At 45.9% G+C, this 20,535-nt stretch overlaps 1 protein-coding gene across 1 annotated transcript; it reads right to left on the minus strand.

Moving 5' to 3' along the window:
* Window positions 1-1,138: 1,138 nt before the first annotated feature.
* LOC118078277 (START domain-containing protein 10-like) lies at window positions 1,139-19,779 on the minus strand. Its single transcript, XM_035102073.3, has 7 exons — window positions 19,526-19,779; window positions 19,246-19,406; window positions 13,263-13,410; window positions 10,579-10,682; window positions 8,781-8,898; window positions 4,363-4,415; window positions 1,139-1,930 (listed from the first exon to the last, which is right to left on the minus strand). Exons 2-7 carry the CDS (start codon window positions 19,399-19,401, stop codon window positions 1,712-1,714), a joined length of 798 nt encoding a protein of 265 aa, XP_034957964.1. The 5' UTR covers window positions 19,402-19,406; window positions 19,526-19,779; the 3' UTR covers window positions 1,139-1,711.
* Window positions 19,780-20,535: the final 756 nt, after the last annotated feature.

The raw sequence follows: 20,535 nt of genomic DNA on the forward strand, positions 1-20,535 counted from the left end.
TATTAAAGATTTCTTGGTTTACAAAAGTATGTGCAATGTCTCTTTTTTCAATTTACATTTTCTACAAATCAGTTTCACTTGTTGAGGCATTAGTGTTACATTAGGAAGAAAAGGGGGAAAGAGGTGGAGGCGGGCATGGTGAGTGGGGGTCAGGTTGGGTGTCAATACTTGTTTTGTTTCAGTGTCGCTTGTGCGGGTTCTATTCTAACCAAACTAAGCCTCCCAATGTATATTTTGTTTCAGGAGGCAGCCTTCTCTGTGGTGACACCCTGCCTCTCAATTCCAAACACACCCCGCCCAAAATCAGGTCCACTTTCTATAAAGCCACCGAAGAACACATCTTTTTGCCAGGCCCCATTTACTTTCTTCTTCTTCTTCTTCTTCTTCTTCTTCTTCTTCTTCTTCTTCTTCTTCTTCTTCTTCTTCTTCTTCTTCTTCTTCTTCTTCTTCTTCTTCTTCTTCTTCTTCTTCTTCTTCTTCTTCTTCTCTGCTTTTCATCTGGCTGAGCTATTGTGTTTTATTGAACATGCTTCCCTTCAGTGATTTTATCTGGCTGTTTAAAATATTACATTACTGTATTTTGAAATCTTGTTTTTCTTCCTATTAAAATATGAACTCTATTTTTGTACGCTGCCTAGCCTCCAAATCATCGCTAGGCAGTGTACAAAAATAGCAATTTGGCCTGTGATTTACCATATCGCAAACCTTGCAAGCTGCTCCATGAATCTCTCTGTGTTGAAGTGGCAGGGGGGGCACACATCATGTGTTAAATCAGGAGCCAGTACTCTTAGGCTGTCTTGCAAAGTAAAACACACAAGAAATCATTTAACAAAATCAGTCACTTTTGGCTAAATAAAGTCTGTTAAGTGGCTTGGCTAACCTTGCTTTCCTAAATTACTACTCAATCAGGTTGCTTCTCGTTCTTTCCTCTGAAAAGCACATATTCAAATCAGTGTGCATGGAAGCAAGTATGTGGGCACATGCATTATTGACTAATTGCCCTTTTGAATGTGCATCTCACTGAACACAAAAACAATGTTAAGCAGGCAGGACTTGGGGACAGGTGTCCTCCCCCCCCCCCGGTAAAACACCGCAGCTGGCTTCCCACATTTTGAAATAATACACATGTACCACCAAATTGCATTTTATTATTTGCAGTTGTTTATTTGGGGAGAAGAGGTTGTTTTATCATTGCATTACACACAAAAAGACAACCATCAAATTTATGTAAGTCACCTAGAGAAGTTTCATAGGCAACAAATAAATCTGTTGAAATAAAACAGCCCCCCCCCCACAAAACCATTAAATAAAGTATCTCAAAATTATCTAACTGCATCAATTTCCTGAAGCTCATCCAAGAATTGGCACAGCCAGCCACCAATTATTATATTATTCTCTTGATCCAAAATAAGCACAATATGCAGCCTTTCCCTGGTTCAAAAGGTCTTCTGAAAACAAACAAATTAACTGATTAAATACTGCAGCTCTACAGTTACAAGCCTTCTCCCCTCCTTGGGGAGAACAGCTAAGAACACAGGAAGATGGTCTTGACAGAGAGTTGCCCCTCTGACCACAAGCTTGCAACAGGTGCTTGAGAGAGAATAACCCCCACCAAGTGAAATAAACAGAAATCGTTTCTCATTTCTCAGAAAGGCACAGTGACAGACTAGAGAATGTCCCTAAACTGAGAAAAAGCACAAAGTGAATAGAGTCAGTCGGACTCGCTGGCTTCTCCCTGCTGATCCTTGGATTCTGCAACGCTGCTCTCATCAATGTTCTCCAGGGAGGAGGCATGCTGAAGAGCCAACTCAGACAGCAACATGGTGGGGAGCTGGTTCTGCTCGGGGTGCAGCCAAGGCTTCAAATGCATGTTGTTCTCCTGCTTCCAGGAGGGGTATCTCAAGCAGGCTTTATACAGCCTCCTCATCAACTGATCCCGCAAGCCGGGGCAGGGAGAGAGAGGAGAGAGAAGGTCAAAACATGCCCACATTGGACTTCTCTGTGTGATGAGCGCAATGGCAAGAAAATCCCACATAAACCTGGAACTGTACCACCCACCAAAGTGCTCTGGACAGGAAGGTTCATGAACCATGTTGGACAACTAAAAGGTACCATGTGAGATCACCTGCCTCAAATCCCTACTCAGGACTTGAAGAGGCATCCACCCACAACAGAACACAGGAATTAGAGCAATGCTCCTCCAAACTTGGGTCTCTAGCTGCTGTTGGGGCTGGTAATTTTACCATCCTCCCTGACCACTGGTCATGCTAGCTAGGGATGATGGGAACTGTAGTCCAAAACCAGCCGGAGACCCAAGTTTGGTAAACCCTTCCCCTAAAAATAAAGCAAGGTTCCAGTCCTTCCTGGTTCTGAACTAATGGCAGATTTAAATAAAGATATAGAAAGCCATCTTCTACATAATCACAATACTGGTCCATCTAAGCTCAGTATTGTAGACGATGACCGGAAGTGACTCTCCAGCGCTTTGGGCAGGCACCTTTCTACCTGGAGACACCTGGAACTGAACTTCTGAACTTTGACATGCAAATCATGTGCTCTTCTACAAATTGATGATCTGAATGCCATTCCAGTTTGCAATGTGTGCAACCCCTGGGCTTCTGGGGTAGTTTTGCCTCTAGTCTACTGAGCTGCCAGTCAGGTACCTGGGCAAAACTGGAGAGGCAGGCTACCCTATAGCCAGGAACATGGGCTCAGCTGCTGTCCAGGTGTGCTAAACAGTATTTATGTAATTAATTTCTATGCCGCCCTATACCCAAAGGTGTGTGTAAACTGGTGATGGGCAATAAAAATAAAATAAAAAATCTAGTATTCTGAGACACTCAATTTCCATCTGTTCCCACCCTCCCTCCTTCTGCCCAAAAAAGAAAAGAAAGAAAGATTGCAGCCTTTTGAGTCTGCAAGAACTCACAGACAAGAATTTGAAGGGTATGGGAAATGTCCCAGAAACAAGTGCTTTTCCAGCAGTGTTCTACACAGCCCTTTGCTTCTTTTTCATGTCGAAGTGCTTCGTGTGCCTTATCTGGTTGACATCCTTACAATAGGAGCAGCTTACATAGTGCTTTGCAGAAGTTGTTGGGTTCCAAGCCCTATCATCTCCACCCAACGTGGCCAATGGTCAGGGATAATGGGAGCTGTAGTCCAGAACATCTGGAGGCCACCATGTTCGCTAAGCCTGCCTAACATAGCCTTATAAAGCAGGGATGGTAAACCCCAGGCCTGGGGGCCCAAGCACAGTCCCTTCCCTCCAAGCCCTTGGGACTCACCTCAGACCCTTCACCAGCCCTGATCTGCACCCTCTTTGGATGTTTTTGCGGGGCTACTTCTACTACGGTACTAATTTATTATCTGTACCCCGTCCATCTGAATGAGTTGCCCCAGCCACTCTAGGCGGCTTCCAACATAGAAGTTCATAAAACATTACACATTAAAAAGCTTCCCTATACAGGGCTGACTTCAGATGTCTTCTAAACGTGTCTAGTTGCTCATCTCCTTGACATCTGATGGGAGGGCGTTCCAGAGTGGGCACCACTACCGAGAAGGTCCTCTGCCTGTGTTTTTGAACTTTGGTAATGCCTCTAGCCTGCTATACAAAGCTAAAATCTACTGCTCCACCCGCTTTGGCCTCTGAACCTGCCCACCACGGGCACCTGGTCCCCAGGCTGAAAAAAGGTCCTCCACTTATATAAAAGTGGGTCCAAATTACTATTACCAGGGCCGTCTTAAGCGCCCCTCGCGCCATGGTGCGCCGGATCTGTCCGGCGCCCTCCCGCCCCTTTTCCCAGCGCGGTGGGCGGAGCGAGCAGCTGCGCGGCGGACCGGCCGGCAAGCGGGCGGGTGCAGCTCACGGTGCCCTCCTGGCAGGCCGGCGCCATGGTGCCCTGTGCCACCCAGCCTATACGTAGGGCCGGCCCTGACTATTCCTATATGGCAGTTGAAGGGCTATGGCAGAAAAGCAGGGGCTTGCTTAAGGCTATCTAGTGGGTTCATCAGGGTAGAGGAAACATTCAGACTGAGGACTTTCTGATTCACAGCTCAGTCTCTTAGCCCACTGTGCTCCATAACCAACAATGCAGGGGGAACCCTCTCTCTGGGCAGAGAAAGAGGGCTTTCTGCAAATCCATCCCACATAATATTACACTGGCTGAACTGATGCTCGTCACAAGAGGAACCAGATCACTGGAGCCCCAGGATAGCTCAGTTGGTAGAGCATGAGACCCTTAATTTCAGGGTCATGGGTTCGAGCCCCATGGTTGGGCCAAAGATTCCTGCATTGCAGGGGGTTGGACTAAATGACCCTCGTGGTCCCTTCCAACTCTTAAACTATTATTCTGCCTCACTCACCTTTGGTGCCAGGAATTGAGCAGCTTTGTTCACAATCCACTTGGGCAGAAATCCTAGTTTGGAAAGGGGGGGAGGCAGGAAAGATGAGAAAAAAAATTAACCTCGGTCACATACACAGCATACATTTAAAGCACATGCCCCCCCCCAAAAGAATAATGGGAACTGTAGTTTTCTCCTCAGAGAGGTTACAATTCCCTTAACAATGGTTCCCAGGATTATTTGATAGATGAGCAGGTGCATGATTGCTACTGACAATGGGCTGCGGCAAACAAATTTCCCATAATGCAGATGTTGGAAGCTGATTTGCAGTAGATGAAAAATCATCTAGCCTGTCTAGTGTTTGCAATTCATTTTTAAACGGTTAACAGGTAACTCACATTTTATGTGAGGGTTCGGTTCTGGGGGTCCATGTGTATGTGCAAAAAAATACTAAACCCAGGAACCCTAGAAGCGCCAATTTGGAGGGCTGTTTACCTGGCTCTGGGAAGCAGTAGCTAGTGCTCCGGCAGGGTCCTAGAGTCCTCCCTCCTGCTTCTGAAAGCCTAGTAAGCACTTGCAGAGCTTTGGGGAGGAGAAAGGATGGCTCTAGGACCATGCCAGGGCGCTCATGCCTCTTTCCCAAATCCGTCCATCCGTCCTGACCCAGCTTTGGAAAGGCGTCACAAGGGCTCTAGGATGCAGCCAGAGCCCCCGCGCCACCTTCTGAAAGCTGGGTAATCCTGCAATTACAGCATTGCGTGGTGGTGGTGGGATAAATGGAGAGCAGGTTTCCTCAGCTCTCCATTTGTTTATTTACTCGCGCACCCACACAAAGCTGAATTAAAGTAAGTAAAATCAGTGTAGGATAGAATCATGGAATCACAAACCTGGAAGATGCGAGTTAACTGTACCTCCTACACAGAGCCTTTATTCTTTTTTAATCTACTTGTTTTTTTCTCACTTAACACTTTGGCCACCACTGAGAAATCTGGTTAGTCACTGTGACTAGAGCATATTCCTTTTCTTCTTCTTCTTCTTTTTCTTCAAATTCAGCTTTAAATAGTTTTATGCCTTGTGAAGCATATATGCTTTTCATGAAGCAGGTTTGATCACAAAGCAAGATACAGTACTTCCTTTGATCCTAAAACAGCATTTCTATCATAGTAAAGGCAAAAGGTAAAATAGTACTCAAATTAATCAACAACTTTCCCACAAGGATCTTATTACCTGATGACTGCAGCACAACTTACTATGGCAAAGATATTAGAAGATTCAAAATGTATATTTTGTTCTATTTTTTGAAATATTTTTATTTGATTGTACAAGTATATTATAACAATATTACCATTCACATACACATTTAGATTCCTCCTAACCTCTAGACCTCCCACCTCCCCTCCATGGGTCCTTTTATTAAACCTTTTCTACTGCATCTTTTCCAATAATTTATATTTTATATAACATCATTGTGTTCATAGTACTAGCTACATTACAAGTGTTATTGCAATCTTGCTAATGTTCCCATCTGCTTACAGTGGTCTCTTTATTGAAGTTTTGGTCTTCTTGGTTCCTGAGCTTTCCAGAACTAAGCCTCCGGAACTATGCAGCTTAGTTTGGTCAGAGTCAAGTATTCCCTTACAGAGTTAACATGAAATATATTACTTCTGACGAATGAGCCACCGTAGCTGCTAGAGGGCCTTGATCATTTGTGTCCTAGCCTTTTTAGACTCTTCTACCCATGTACTACCTGAAATCAAAGGGTTACCAGATGTGGAATATATTGGCATTATTTTCAGCTCTCCTACTCCACTAATGCTGACAGGTCTGGTTCCAGGTTTGAGGAAGCCCTCAGCAAATTGTCCTGTGGTACGCCACAGTGAAACGTTCTGGTGGGCTCACAGCAGTGAGCTTAATCTGGTGGTGGTGGTGGTGGGTGACCATTATAATTTCCACAAAGCTTTGACATGGCTCTACATTGGAGGGAATTGAAATGGCTTCCCTCACAGTTGCTACCACCAGGTAAGCCCCTAGCGGAGGTCCAGTTAGGACTGGTTGGCCCCTATATGGATTTTGGAAATTGCAAGAAAAATAAGTCATGTCAAACTAATCTGATCTCATTTTTTGACAGAATTACAAGCCTGGTAGATGAAGGGAATGCTGTGGATATAGCTTATCTTGATTTCAGCAAGGCCTTTGACAAGGTGCCCCATGATATTCTTGTAAAGAAGCTGGTAAAATGCGGGCTAGACAATGCTACCATTCAGTGGATTTGTAACTGGCTGACTGACCGAACCCAAAGGGTGCTCATCAATGGCTCCTCTTCATCCTGGAGAGTAGTGACTGGTGGGGTGCCACATGGTTCTGTCTTGGGCCCAGTCTTATTCAACATCTTTATCAATGACTTGGATGATGGGCTTGAGGGCATCCTGAGCAAGTTTGCAGATGACGCCAAATTGGGAGGGGTGGCTAATACCCCAGAGGACAGAATCACACTTCAGAATGACTCTAACAGATTAGACAACTGGGCCAAAGCAAACAAGATGAATTTTAACAAGGAGAAATGTAAAGTACTACACTTGGGCAAAAAAAAAATATGAAAGGCACAAATACAGGATGGGAGACACCTGGCTTGAGAGCAGTACATGTGAAAAGGATCTAGGAGTCCTGGTAGACCACAAACTTGACATGAGTCAACAGTGTGATGCAGCAGCTAAAAAAGCCAATGCAATTATGGGCTGCATCAATAGGAGTATAGCGTCTAGATCAAGAGAAGTAATAGTACCACTGTATTCTGCTCTGGTCAGACCTCCCCTGGAGTACTGTGTCCAGTTCTGGGCACCACAGTTCAAGGATAGTGAACTGTGACAATAAAAATGACAATAAAAGGATGACATATAGAGGAGGGTGAAAGGTTGTTTCCTGCTGCTCCAGAGAAGCGGACACGGAGCAATGGATTCAAACTACAAGAAAGAAGATTCCACTTAAACATTAGGAAGAACTTCCTGACAGTAAGAGCTGTTCGACAGTGGAATTTGCTGCCAAGAAGTGTGGTGGAGTCTCCTTCTTTGGAGGTCTTTAAGCAGAGGCTTGACAGCCATATTTCAAGAATGCTTTGATGGTGTTTCCTGCTTGGCAGGGGTTGGACTGAATGGCCCTTGTGGTCTCTTCCAACTCTATGATTCTATGATTCTAAGACGATAGTTTTCAGATGCACAGAAGGAAGATCCAGATACATGGATGTCAGGCAGAAGAAAGGTTTCTCTGTTCACTAAATAGACCGAGCACAAGTTTAAGGTTGAGAAAAGTACCCGGAGAACAATTCAGAACAGGAATGGTGCCTAAGAAGAATATGGATGTTCCCAGTTTAGGTATTTCAAAAAAATAAAAATAAATGATTGCATCTACTAGAGCAACATCTTGCCTCCAAGTAGGTCTTAGGACCATATGACCTAAATGACTCCAATGAACTCTTTCACCAGCCCAGGTGAAGATTTCTGTAGTAATGTACGAAAATAACAGGTCCAGGATATACTGCACATCTTTAGTTGACTGCTGAGGTAATATGAGGTATTAGTGGTCCCCCCCCAATGCCAGGCCAGAAGCACAACTCATGTCAACAAGAAGCTGTGCCTCCTCTGTTGTGGGCCCCAACTCTGTGAAACTCCCTCCCAACACTGCCTCTGCTGAGTTTCAGGTGCCTGATCAAGATGGATTTTTAATTTTATTTCTGGAGGCTTTGGAATCGCAAATGCTTCCCTAATGTTTTAAAATGTTTTGATGCTGTAAGGGGGCGGAGTTACAGAGAGCAGCCCCCCCATCATAAAGTCCAGCTCCTCAACTAGTCAGAGCTCCAGCAGGGGGTCCAGTGAAGGGCAGGAGGAGGTGAGTGGGTTGGTACAGGGCTCCGACAGCATCCAAGAGCCGCGACTGCAGCCTAGAGCTCCTATACAGGAAATGGCCAGCGGAGGAGCATCGGACAGGCACCCTTCTCCCCCAATGCCTGATTTGAGGTGTGCCAGCTCCCGTAGGAGTGAGGGGGTCCCCAAACTACTTTGCTGTGCGCGTAGTCGGAAAGCGCCATTGCGAGATTCTGATAAAGACTGAACAGTCATGTTTCTCTTATCTCTTGCACTGTGAATAAGTATGCACCAATAAAAGTCTTAAAGACACGTCGGTGTGGAGTGTCGTCACTTGAGGGTAGCCACCAGCATCCCTGACAGATGCTCTTTGTTAAAATCCCCAAGATTTTAAATTCATGACGTTCTACATTATGCCTCAAATACTGCATATTATATATTTTTATTATTGTAAGCCACTTTGAGATCTAGATGGTGAAAAGCAGTTGTTCATAATAAATAATAATAATAATAATAATAATAATAATAATAATAATAATAATAATAACGCTGTGCTAAATAGTCTATAGAATGCTGACTCACCTTTAGGGTCAAGCTGTACCAGGTAAGTCAACATGCAACTGTCGTGTCTAGTTGGTTGCACCAGGTATCCAGCCAAATGCGAGGCAGCCCGCACCGTGCCCTGGCGTGGAGGGTAATTCTGCATAGTAAAAAGCCAGGCAATCAGCTGATGGATCAATTTCTGGTACAGAGGCCTCCCCTTCCCCTCCTCCCTGAGACTGAGTTCCCATCAGGTAACTAAGGGGTACTCAACAATCAGTTTAGTGTGCTAGCCAAAGCCCATGAAAACTGCATTGTAACACACCAAAATACAGAAGTAGCAATAAAAAACAACAACACATCAATAATAGAAGGCAGGCTTCAAAGGACTGGACCCTTATTCCCAAGAGGCTGCCAACTTTACCACCAACAGCTCAGTCGTGTGAAGTGTCTCTCAGCTCTGTCATCCAGAGAACTAAGCATTGTAATAAAGCAGGTGCTCCATCTCACCAAGGTGAGCCTGCCTGAAACCCCAAAGAGCTGCTGGTAGTGAGTGAGCTAAATGGAGCTAAAGGTCTGACTTAGGGCTCAGCCACACTTCCATTTAACCCACTGCTTTCCATTTAACCCACTGCTTTCCCCTGGGGAAAACTCGTGGTTTAGCACTGAATCAGAACAAATGGCAACTGGGTTTTCCGCAAGATTGATGTATGCACCAATTCCCCGGTTTTCCCGGGGAACGCGGCAGAGCAAACAAAAAACCACTCAGACCTGTGCCTAAAAAGCACAGGACAAGTGGAATAAAAAAATCACTTTCTAGGCAAGGGACAAGTGCAGAAGTGTGAACAAGCCCTTAGTATGTGACAGTATATTCAGCCGTTGTGGGTCTCATTGCGTACTTGCGTGCCGAGGTACCAAGACATCCCCCAAAAAACTCTCACTCCACACAATATTTAAGTTTGAGGTTTTTGGCATTAATTTTGGCCACAACTTTATTTAAATACAACTGATGTGAGTGGTTGCTTAGGAATTGGTTCCCGCCATCTGTCACCCACCTGGGACAGATCTGACTCCTGCTAGCCTGGTAGGGGAGCCAGTAGGTGAAGACCCTCTGGGAGGGGCCCAAGCCCTTGACCTCATCCCTCAGATGCTCCCCGAGGCTCATGCACGATCCTGGCCCCTAGCAGGGATAAACGGACAAACATGTGGAGCCCCAGGATTCCTTTAACAGAATACCCATAAAGGCAGCAGCAACCATGAGGGGCAGGCCCAACCAAAATCCGTACCCCTCCATCATTCAATTTGAACCAATGCCTAACCGCAACCTTACAAGTTGTGACTTATTGCTACGCAGTAGGCAAAACCACCTGGCAGCAGCCAATCAGCCAAGTGGACAAATTCCTACCAGGCCCCTGATCCAAAACAGGTGACCCCATGACAGGCGCAGCAAGGTCAATGCAAAGAACATCTAAAATTAGAGGAGGGCGGGCGGGAGATTCGTTGCGAGCAGTAGAAGTGGGTTAAAGCTGCTTGCTAAGCATATATGGGGCTAAGGCTGTCAATTAATTATTTGCTACATGCAAAATTCCCCAGCAACAGCACACCCACCAATCACACATGTGGCCATCCAAACTGACCCGCCCAACCAACCCTGGGATGTCTTGTTAACCCTTCCGCAACCCATTTCTCCTTTAAGGGGAGAACCTGCTTTACCAAGCGGGTGGATGAAGCTCCATTTCCCTAATGAAATGCTATAGAGGGTCTCTGAGAGGAGACCTAAGCACACACACCCCAATCCATTACCCACCTGAATCTCGTAATTTTTCCCTTGCTCACTTACCGGATGTTTAACAGAGAAGTTGAGGATAATATAAGCCTTATCCAGGACTCTCCATGACCTCAGAGTCACCACATCTCTGTTCCTTAACGGCTTTGGGCACTTCCCTAATCCAAGGGAGAAGGTGGGGAGAGAAAGGCAGTTCAACATTGCACCTACACCATGCAGATCACATTCAGTTGCTAATGATTTCATCTAAATTTGTATTCATTCATATTCATTCTATATCATTCATAAATCTATTTCATAAGATTTCCATTTTAAATTTCTATTAAGCTTTGAATAGCAGTAAGGCGAGTGAGTTGTTGCCATTGCAATTACAAGTCCCAGGCACCTTAGCTTTTTAATTAGAATGGCCGGGGGGGGGGCGGCACCTGTGTCGCATAAACGAAAGTGAGAGCTCAACTTGCTTTGGCAAAGCAACACAGGGAATGTGTCAAAGGTCCAAGCAGGTTGTCTCAAGTAAAGAGAGGCCTTGCACACAGATCCTATATCCCCCATCCAAGCACAGAAGAGAAGAAAAATTGCACCACCTGTGCATGAAAGGAAGGTATCAGCAGCAGGCAACGTTTGCAGAAATAGAAAAGCGGGTGGCAGGAGGAAGAGGGAAGAGGAGGAGGACAAGCAAGCCGAATGCCTTTTGAGGACTGAGCATACTGTACTGACTGTTGAGTGTCTGTTGGAGGGGGAGGGAAAATGCAACAGGGTATCCTGAAATCAGGCATGGCTGGCTGGAAACCTGAACAGGAATTCTTCATGCTACAACTATGTGTTGCAGGTTCACATAGTTGAGAGATGCAAGGCAAACACACCCCTATATGTTGTGGACTATACTGCTCTATGAGCCTGATCCTTCCTTTCCACCAAGTTGTGGTTTTTTTTAGCAGTGTCCACTGCTAATCCCCAAGGCTATTTGACCTCCAGAAAGAAGTGAGCCAGGTAGCTAAAAAGCAGGCACCATCGTGGGAGAGGCATTCTCTCTCTTACACAAAACAGAATACCCGTTTCAAGCGTTGACCAACTCTCAAGTCAGGGACCTGCCTTGCACTACCAGAATGTTTCTGATCAATCCATCTAACACAGCTCTCTTCCACCACCTTGAGTCCACAGACATTGTTGTCTCATCAACCATGGCTATCAAGTTAGGCTGCCTGGCAATGATGAGGGTGGTAATAATAATGAGCTAAAAGACTAAATCATGGATGGAGAACCTCAAGAGTCCCCAAAGGCCACACACCCACTCTGACTCAGCACTCTGGATTTGCATCCTTCTTTGACTTCTTTTCCGTACCTGATTATTGCTTACCTGGATGGGATGAGGATAGAAAGGGAAGTGTGTGTGTGTGAAGAAACTAGCTTAACTTGTGAATTTTGTCTTTGGATTTATTTTGACTCTGCCCCAGCCACCCCATCATTCAGCCCTGGGCAGGCTCTCCAGGAGGGGAATGTGTCCCTTGGGTTGGAAAACGGTTTCGCAGCCCTGGACAAAGCTGCATAGTCCTCTCTCATTACACTCTCATTACAACAACCTGGAGTAGCTCAGCAGATATAGTTTTGCTGCTGGCTAAGGACCAAACGGGATGTGGTTACTATCATGTAGCGTAGTGTTCCACAGATGTTCTTTTTTTAGAGAGAACACCACCAAATCAACAGCAGGTGGAAGGTAGCTGGATCATGATCACATAACATAGTTGAGGTGGATCTTTAAGCAGCGGAGGCTGGTCCATGAGGGTGAATGAGGTACTGCCCCAGAGAAGGAAGAACACCAAGGCACCCCACAGCCCAGACTACTAATCCTCCCAGTGTCTTGAAATTACATCACACATTGCTTACATACCTGCAAGATTACCTTTGCAAACCTCATAACTAGAGAACCCTCTAGTTAATCCATTGCAGCGGAAGCAACAAAGAGAGGCTTGTGGCACCTTAATTACAGTGATAATTCACAAAGTAGGGTTGATTCGATGCCAGGATGTTTTTATAAACACTACTTTCGCAACGGTCAATGCCATTATTTTACATACACCTAAGCGTCAGCGTTATCATCCTGTTTCCATTTCCCTCTGAACTCCTCTGCTAATATTTCTCAGGTTAACGTTCCACAATTCCTCATCCGCATCACAAGTCCATGCCATCAGAAATGTGCCACAAGACTTTGGCTACTGAAGAGGTAGGAACAGGGATGGGGGACTTGTGCCCGGGGATTCCCAACTCCCATCAGCCTCAAACAGTATGGCCAGTGATGGAGGAGGGTGGGTGTTTGTGGTCCTTGGAGCTAGGAACTTTAAAGCTTAGGAACCCATCAGCATTTTTTCTGACTTTGGTACCAAATCTCATTGTGTTTGCCAGGTGACCCACAACTCATCAGGCCCAGATGCCAACAGTGGCCCTTTAGGTCCCTTTATCAGGCTCCCAGGATTCTCCCCAAGACACACTCCTCACCCTTGTCACTTCAACACCCCCTTTAAGTGTGTTTACATGGCTGGAATGCAATGCCTCTTCCTTGGCTGGATGGAGAACAGAGAGGGAAGTGCAAATGTGATTTGCTCTTACACTCCATTTTGCCCCTGGCCTTGACCCTCATTGGGCACGTGACCTCTGGAAGATTGCCCAGATGGCAATGTGGGCCACACCTGCACTAGTTCATGTGGTTTGGTGGTGGTATTGGGGTGCCCATCCTTACTTACATGCATAGTAGCTAACATCAGCATTCTCTGTGAGACGGGCGATCTCATGCGTCTCAACAAGGTTTATGTCCCACATGCCGCGGTACTCAGTGTCATGGAGGACATCATATGCTGTCTCTGCCTTGACCCCTGCCATGTGACTGATGCCCTGCGGGTGGAAGGAAGAACACTGTCAAAACACCAGAGTAGTGAAGAACCTCAGACCATGGTGTAAAATGGAACAAGCCTGCTGAGTGTCTGCTTTGGGTGCGAAAGGTCACAGGTTCAATCCCTGGCCTCTCCACGTAAGGCTGGGAATGCCTCCCATCTGAAGCCCTGGAGAGATGCTGCCATTCAGTGTAGACCATACTGAGCTTGATAGACCAACCTGGTCAGTGTTTGAATGGAATATCAACCGGGAGCTTTGCATACACCACCTTGAACCCTGTCAAGGAAGAAGGGGAATCATGTTTATATAAATAAAACCTGATGTGGTGTTTACATGACCACTGGACCAAGGAACGAAGCTTGGTTTCAGGAGGTAGAAGCTTCTCAACCTCACCTAGTCAATGAAGTCCACTCTACTGCTTGAATAGTTTGTCCAGCAATATCAGTTTCTGGGAATCAAAACTGAATACCAGCTGCTGGAAACTGCAGGTAGGGAGACTTGTTGTTGTGCTAATGGCTTGCTTTTGGGCATCGCATTGAGGCATCTGGTTGGCCATTGTGGGACCAAGATGGTGTGCTACATGTACCTTTGGCCTGATCCAGGGGGTTCTTCAAGAATATGCAAATATTATGCAAATTGATGTCCACTTTAGTAAATGCACTTCCTCTTTGGAGGTGATGCCTGATTGGCCGTTGACTTTTGACCTTCTAGTGGTGAGGGAAGAGCATCCAAAATAATCAACAGTTTGCTGCCTTTTCATGACAAAGCCAGATCAGTGACCAGAAGCAACCACCTCATTCTCCCTGTGCTGATATTCAGAGGCATACTGCCTTTGGCACTGAACGCTGAACCGAAGAAGAGCCCTACAGCTAAATCAACTAGCCTAGCATCCTGTTCTCATAGTGGCCAACCAGATGTCCATGGTTGGAAGCCACCAAGCAGGACCTGAGCACAACAGCGCTCTTTCTACCAAGCATGCTGCCTCCAACGGTGGAGCAAAGAGAGGGTTTCGTAAAACCTTTGGTCCACCTAGTTCAGTATTGTCTACATTGAGTGGCAGCAGGCTCTCCAGGATTTCAGACCAGGAGTCTCTTCCCAACCCTACCTGAAGATGCCAGGGATAGAACCTGGGACCTTCTGCATGCAAAGCAGATGCACTGCTGCTGAGCTATAGCCCTTTCCTGCAAATTGACTAGCAAATTTACAACCGAACTGAACATGGGGAGAAATTGCTACATTCTCCATCAATTATTTGAAAAGCTCTTTGGTCTGACATCCCATGTAAAGGAGGTTTCCTGTTGTTGTCACGCAGTTAAAAATGAGAAAGAGACAAACAATGACATCATGCAAGTGGGCAGCCTTTCTTTCTTTTTTCTTTTGGGCTCCACAGTCATCCTGACATTTCCTGTTTTCTGAGTTACACTTGCTCATTCTACTTAGCATACCTTCCCCAGTGCACACCACACAATGTTCACCACAGGCATGGAAATTGTCCTATGATCACTGTAGCTGCCTGCCTGAACACAACAGGCCCTGAAGGAATGCACTTTCAACTGTGAGGCAGTATGGTGTAGTGCTTAGAGCGTCAGACTAGGACATGAGAAACCAGGGTTCAAATCCTCACTCAGCTATGAAGCTCACTGGGTGATCATCGCCCATCCATTGTCCCTCAGCCTAATCTACCTCACAGGGTTGTTGTGAGGATGAAACGAGGAGCAGAAGAACCATATATACCACCTTGAGATCCTCAGAAGATAAAAGGTGGAATATAAACACGATAAATAAATACATTTGCAAAATGCACAAGCTCAATAGAACCTGAATCTGACACTAGTTCTCAAAAAAGCTCAGGGCATTTGCTGTGAGTGGGATGAAGTTCAGCCGATATTCTATAATACACTCTCTTTTCTGGTCTTCTAAAAATCAAGAGGAGGACTTCTATCGAAGTGTTCTCTAACTGTGAAAGGAGCCAGGTGTCTACACCTCTCAGTCAAACTCTTCACAGGGCTGTTTGTGAGGCTGAAAGAAGAAGGGGGAGCAGCCATCCTTTAAAAAGCAGGGATGGGAAACTGTGGCCCTCCAGCTCCAGATATTGTTGGACCAGAACTTCCACCAACCCAGGCCTTGCTGGGTGGGAGTTAAGAGTCCAACAACACCTGGAGGGTTACAAACTCCCCACCTCTACTTTAAAAGGGCAGCAGGGTTAAAATGCAACAACCAAAAGTTCCATATCACAATTCCAGTGGGCCGATTGTTGCAAGGGAGCACACACTCAGCCAGGGGCGCCAGCTCCAGGGGGCCAAGCCCTTTTGGGACCCCCACTATGTTTTGGGGGTTTGGGCTGGTGAGGGCTAGTGTCCCAAAAGTGCAAAGGCTCCTTCTCCTCCTCTGAGTGCATAGTCGCCCTCGTAAGCTGGCACCTCTGCACTCAGCTAAACTCATTTTACAGCTGCTTCATGAGTCCAGGGCTGATCCCCCATGCAAATTAAGTCATAGATACAAGACATTAAGTGATCTTCAGTAGACACCCTTGGGACAATCTCTCCAAAAAACATGAAAACAGCCTGCAGGATCAGGCCAATAGGCCAGCATCCTGTTCTCACAGTGTCCCAATGGGAAGCACACAGGCAGGCCATGCATGAAACACTGGCTTGCACCCTACCCTCCAGGGCAACAGAAAGCAAACCAGCTTCATCTTCTATATAACAGCCCTTCAAACATTTGATAATATTACATCACTTTTCCAGGCTAAGCATACCCAAGTCTTACTTTCTCCTCTATGACTTGGGTCTCCAGGTCACTCTGTTTTGCTCTTCATATTAACATTTCAAATTTTACAATGGAATTACTGCAGATCCAAGAGATTTGGGCTGTACATGGCCTCTCTGGGATCTAAGTCAGGGCCCAATCCAGCCTGGAACTGATCTGGGGGCCTTGCAAAGTCAAGTGGAGATGGGGAAGAAGTACCACACTTCCCTGCTTAGTCAGGGTTGGAAACCACATGTAAGCATCTGGCCAGGGAGGGAAGGCAAGGCATGCAAGGCTACTTGTGTGTGTCCTTCTCCCCCTCCTCCCTGCCACCAAACCTCTTGCAACAACCCCAGATCACTCCAGGTGGACCTGATTCAGTTTGGTTTCCTGCTGAATTCAGTGCACAGCCCTACATGGAAGGCAAAAGCTGAATTAAGCTGCACTTGTGAATATTACTATTCTCCTAGAAGAGCAAACAGCAGCACATCAGCTACTGGGCTGCATTGTCCCAATCATCACCATAGTATCTTTGACGCTTGGCCAAGACTTCATGAAACATTGGTATCATGATTGTTTAGTCTCTGCCAGTTATTATGTCTGTAAGAGAAGGCAGCTTTCACAGGCTTTCACAGCTTTCCCAGGCTATGCTAAAGTTCATTGCATCCTGCAATTTAGTTATCACCTACACAGGCAGCAGTTGGCTTATACATCCTAACTGAAAAATAGTTCCAATCAAGCTTAGCCCCTACTAAGTTTTCTGCCATATTAAACAGCATTCCAGGCCCCTCATCTCCATCAATCCCAGATACCAGCCTTCATTTCACTCTTTGATTAACACCTTTTGGATACACTCTCTCTGCCTGTGAACAAAGCTGCATACAGGAAGGGTACATGATTTATTTCTTACAAAGGGAGTTGTGTTTCCCTGTTTGTCCCTCCTGAATGCCTGCAAAAAGGTACTGTTTTGTCGAGCCTTTTTCAGATGTCAACAATGTTGGTTGCTGCTAACTGTGCTGCTGAAGTTCTTTCCTGCTGGTGTTGGGGGTTGCCTTGTGTATTTTTATGGGGTTTGTTACCTGGGCTCTTAAATATGTTGTGCATTGCCCAGAGTCTTTTTTAAAAAAAAATCTTTAACAAGAGAGTACCCAGCTTTAAAAATAATAATACGTTTGTGGTTCTCCTCCCTGCCCCCTCTTTATCACAACAAAATTCCTGTGATGCAACAGGCAACAGGTGAGCTTCATGGCCAAGTGGAGACTTGAACCAGTCCAACACTAACCCAAGACGCAATACCCCTGACCTTCCAGATGTCACTGGGCTCCAACTTTCATCACCCCAGCTAACCAATGATCCAGGATGATGGAGTCCAGAACATCTGGAAGGTCACAAAGTTTTCCATCCTTGTTGTTACCATGTATGCACACTACAAGCTAGGTGACCTCAGGCCCTGGCTGCACACTCTTCTCCCCCTCATTGGCCACACTTCACATCCTGGGTGTTTCTGCATGAATGGGGTGTGCCTTGGAATTCAGATGATGGTGTCTCTTGGTTGTGTGAATGGAGAACAAAGAAACCAACGTGAGTGTGTGTCTAGAAACTATTCTACAGCACCACTGCTCTACCCACTTTTGCCTCTGCCTCCACCTGGCACTGGCACGTGGCCCTCAAAAGGTTTCCTGGGTTGAAAAAGATTCCCCACTCTTGACCAGCTCTCAAATGGCGGCACATCCTCAGAGTCAACTCCTGAACCCAAATAACTCCCAGGAATGTTGTAAAAAGCCTGTGGCATTCAACAGACAGCTGCAAAAGCTTGTGTACATTTAAGCATTCTATGACTCTAATCAAGACTCAATCACTTTTCAGCCCTGCTGAATTAAGGACATGTTTTCATTACTTTTTAAAGTAATGATTTATAGCCTGTTCCTCCCTCCCATTCCCAGCATGCAACTAGAGATGGTGCAGAAAAAGCAACATGGAAAGTGCATACATATAGAACTACTGCCAATAAAAAATAAAATAAAGAAAGCTTAATAAATATCTAGCAGGTTGGACTAGATGACCCTCATGGTCCCTTCCAACTCAACAAGCCTGTGATTCTGTGAAATGTGTCCACACCATTGCTGCACGGAGAAATCACCAAAGAGAAAGGAAGTTTCCCTTGTTGCAACCAGGAAAAACCTAAGAGTGCTTAATCTTGACTGGATCAAGCCCTTCCCCATCCCCTGCTTTATTTGCTCCAAACCCAGCCAATTTGTCCACTTAACTCAATGTTGTCCACACTGATGGGCAGTGAGTTGCCAGAGTTTCTAGAGATGCCAAGGATTGAACCTAAAACCAGTGCTTTTTTCTGGGGGTATGCACGGGTATGCATACCCCTAAACCTTTTGTGCACTTCCTAAAACCTTCTGCAAATTCTCTTCTATTGAGCTGTGGCCCTCCCCTACCAAAATTTTGGTTGCTGGTCTACACCCAGATTATAACAGACTTACAGCAGAATTAAAATATATTTTACCAACGAACCTGGGGGCTCAAGTGAGGCTGTGTAAATACCATACATTCAAACCACCCTTCCCCCACCTCCAAAGTAATTCCGGGGACTGTAGTTTGTTAAGGGTGATGGGAACTGCAGCTTTGTGAAGGGTAAACTACAATTCCTGGGATTCTAGAGTTTTTGACGGGTAGAGTGTGGTTTAAATAAATTCTGGGGAGTAGCTTGTGCAAAAGGGCTCAACTAGATACCGTGCAAACTGCTTTTTTTTTGGTGGTGGTGGTGTGGAGCAGCTGTGCAGGGAGAAATTTAACTCTTTCCTCACTTCTGAGGCTTTGAGCATTTCGTATAAAAATCAAGATTACACCTCCGAAACTCTCTCTCTCTTTGCACCGGGCCAGCACCCGCAGGCCAATGCGCACCTCTTTCCCGACGGTCCGCAGCCACGTATTTTAGCATTCACATGTGGCGCAGAGGTAGAAGAGTGCGCGGGGGGGGGGGGGAGAGAAAAGAACTTTACTCCCGGGACCAGGAGCCTCCGTCCGCTCCCTGTCCCGAATCGCCCCTTCCATACCCAACTCCGGGTCCAGCCTCACCTTGATGTGGTACACCGCCAGGTCCGCATGGGGAACCACCTGCTCCCAGATGGACATGCCAGAGCCCTCGTACCAGCTCAGCCAACCCTGCTGGGACTCGCACTCTGCCTTGAAACGCTCGAAGGTAGCATCGTTCGGGAGGGTCACGGGCTCCATCCTGCCTAAATAGAACGGGGGGGAAAGCACAGGTGGCGGCGGTGGCACGGCAGGTGGGGGTCCCCCCATCCCCAGCCAAGCCAAGGTCTCTCCCCGCTCCCCGCCCCCCCTCACCTCCCCTCACCTGCTTTCACAATGGTCAAGCGTTACTACTGCGTGCGCGCCGTCTAGGAGTCGTCGCAAGCAAAGTCAGGGCAAGAAAGAGAAGATCCCGCGGAGCCGCGGATATGTGAGCGGCTCTAAATTGCTTTTCGCGGACGCTGATTGGCCGGGGCCGGCTATTGGACGACCGCAGCTATTGGACGAAGGCGGCCGGCTTGCTCGGAGCGCTCGGTCACCAGCTCGCGATTGGCGAAGTTGGGTCGGCTTGTTTAGCCTACAGTACTTGTTTTATTTACAGTATTTAACTTTTAATCGGCACGGTTTTATTGCACTTTTGCAGCCGAGGCCCTTGGGCGTCAAACAAGCTTACTTGTCAAGAGAAGAAGAGGAGGGGTGGGGGAGGGAGAGGGGAAGAAAATATGAATAAGGGGAATGGGCAGCAGCGCAGCAGAAAGAAACCAAACACAAAACTCTTAAAACTGCGGCGCAGATCTTAAAATTGTGGGCGGACTGGGAATCATCGTTTACATTATCATTCAAAAAACAAAACATAAAACCCAGCACCGACCACCCCTCAATAAATTCGTTTCCTTCGTTATCATTATTCTATGCTTATGATAATATTTTATTCTCTTGTTAATTATGCTGTTTTAAATGTGTATTATATATTTGACTTCACTTAGCAAGTTTTTTTGAAATGTTTAAGATTTTTGTTGTTGTTAACTTCGTGTAAAATATGTATTCTGTAGCTGACCTTCTTTGTAATGTTTTATTTTGAAATCTTTAATATTTTAGTTTTCTGTTAATTACGTTGCTTTGACTGTATACTCTATATTTGACTTTCTTCAGAAATGTTTAATTCTAGACTGTTTTATCGATGTTTTAATATGCTATAAACTGCTTTGAGATTTTTCTTAAGAATATAAAGCGGTATAGAAATGAAGTTAATAATAAATAAATAACTATTTGTTGAATTTGTCAGTAGCTTTACTTTGGGCAACCCAAAGTGATTTACAACCCAAAAAACAGGCT

The sequence above is a fragment of the Zootoca vivipara genome, chromosome Z2, assembly GCF_965207765.1.
Source record: "Zootoca vivipara chromosome Z2, rZooViv2.hap1.1, whole genome shotgun sequence".
In the NCBI taxonomy this organism is placed as follows: domain Eukaryota; kingdom Metazoa; phylum Chordata; class Lepidosauria; order Squamata; family Lacertidae; genus Zootoca; species Zootoca vivipara.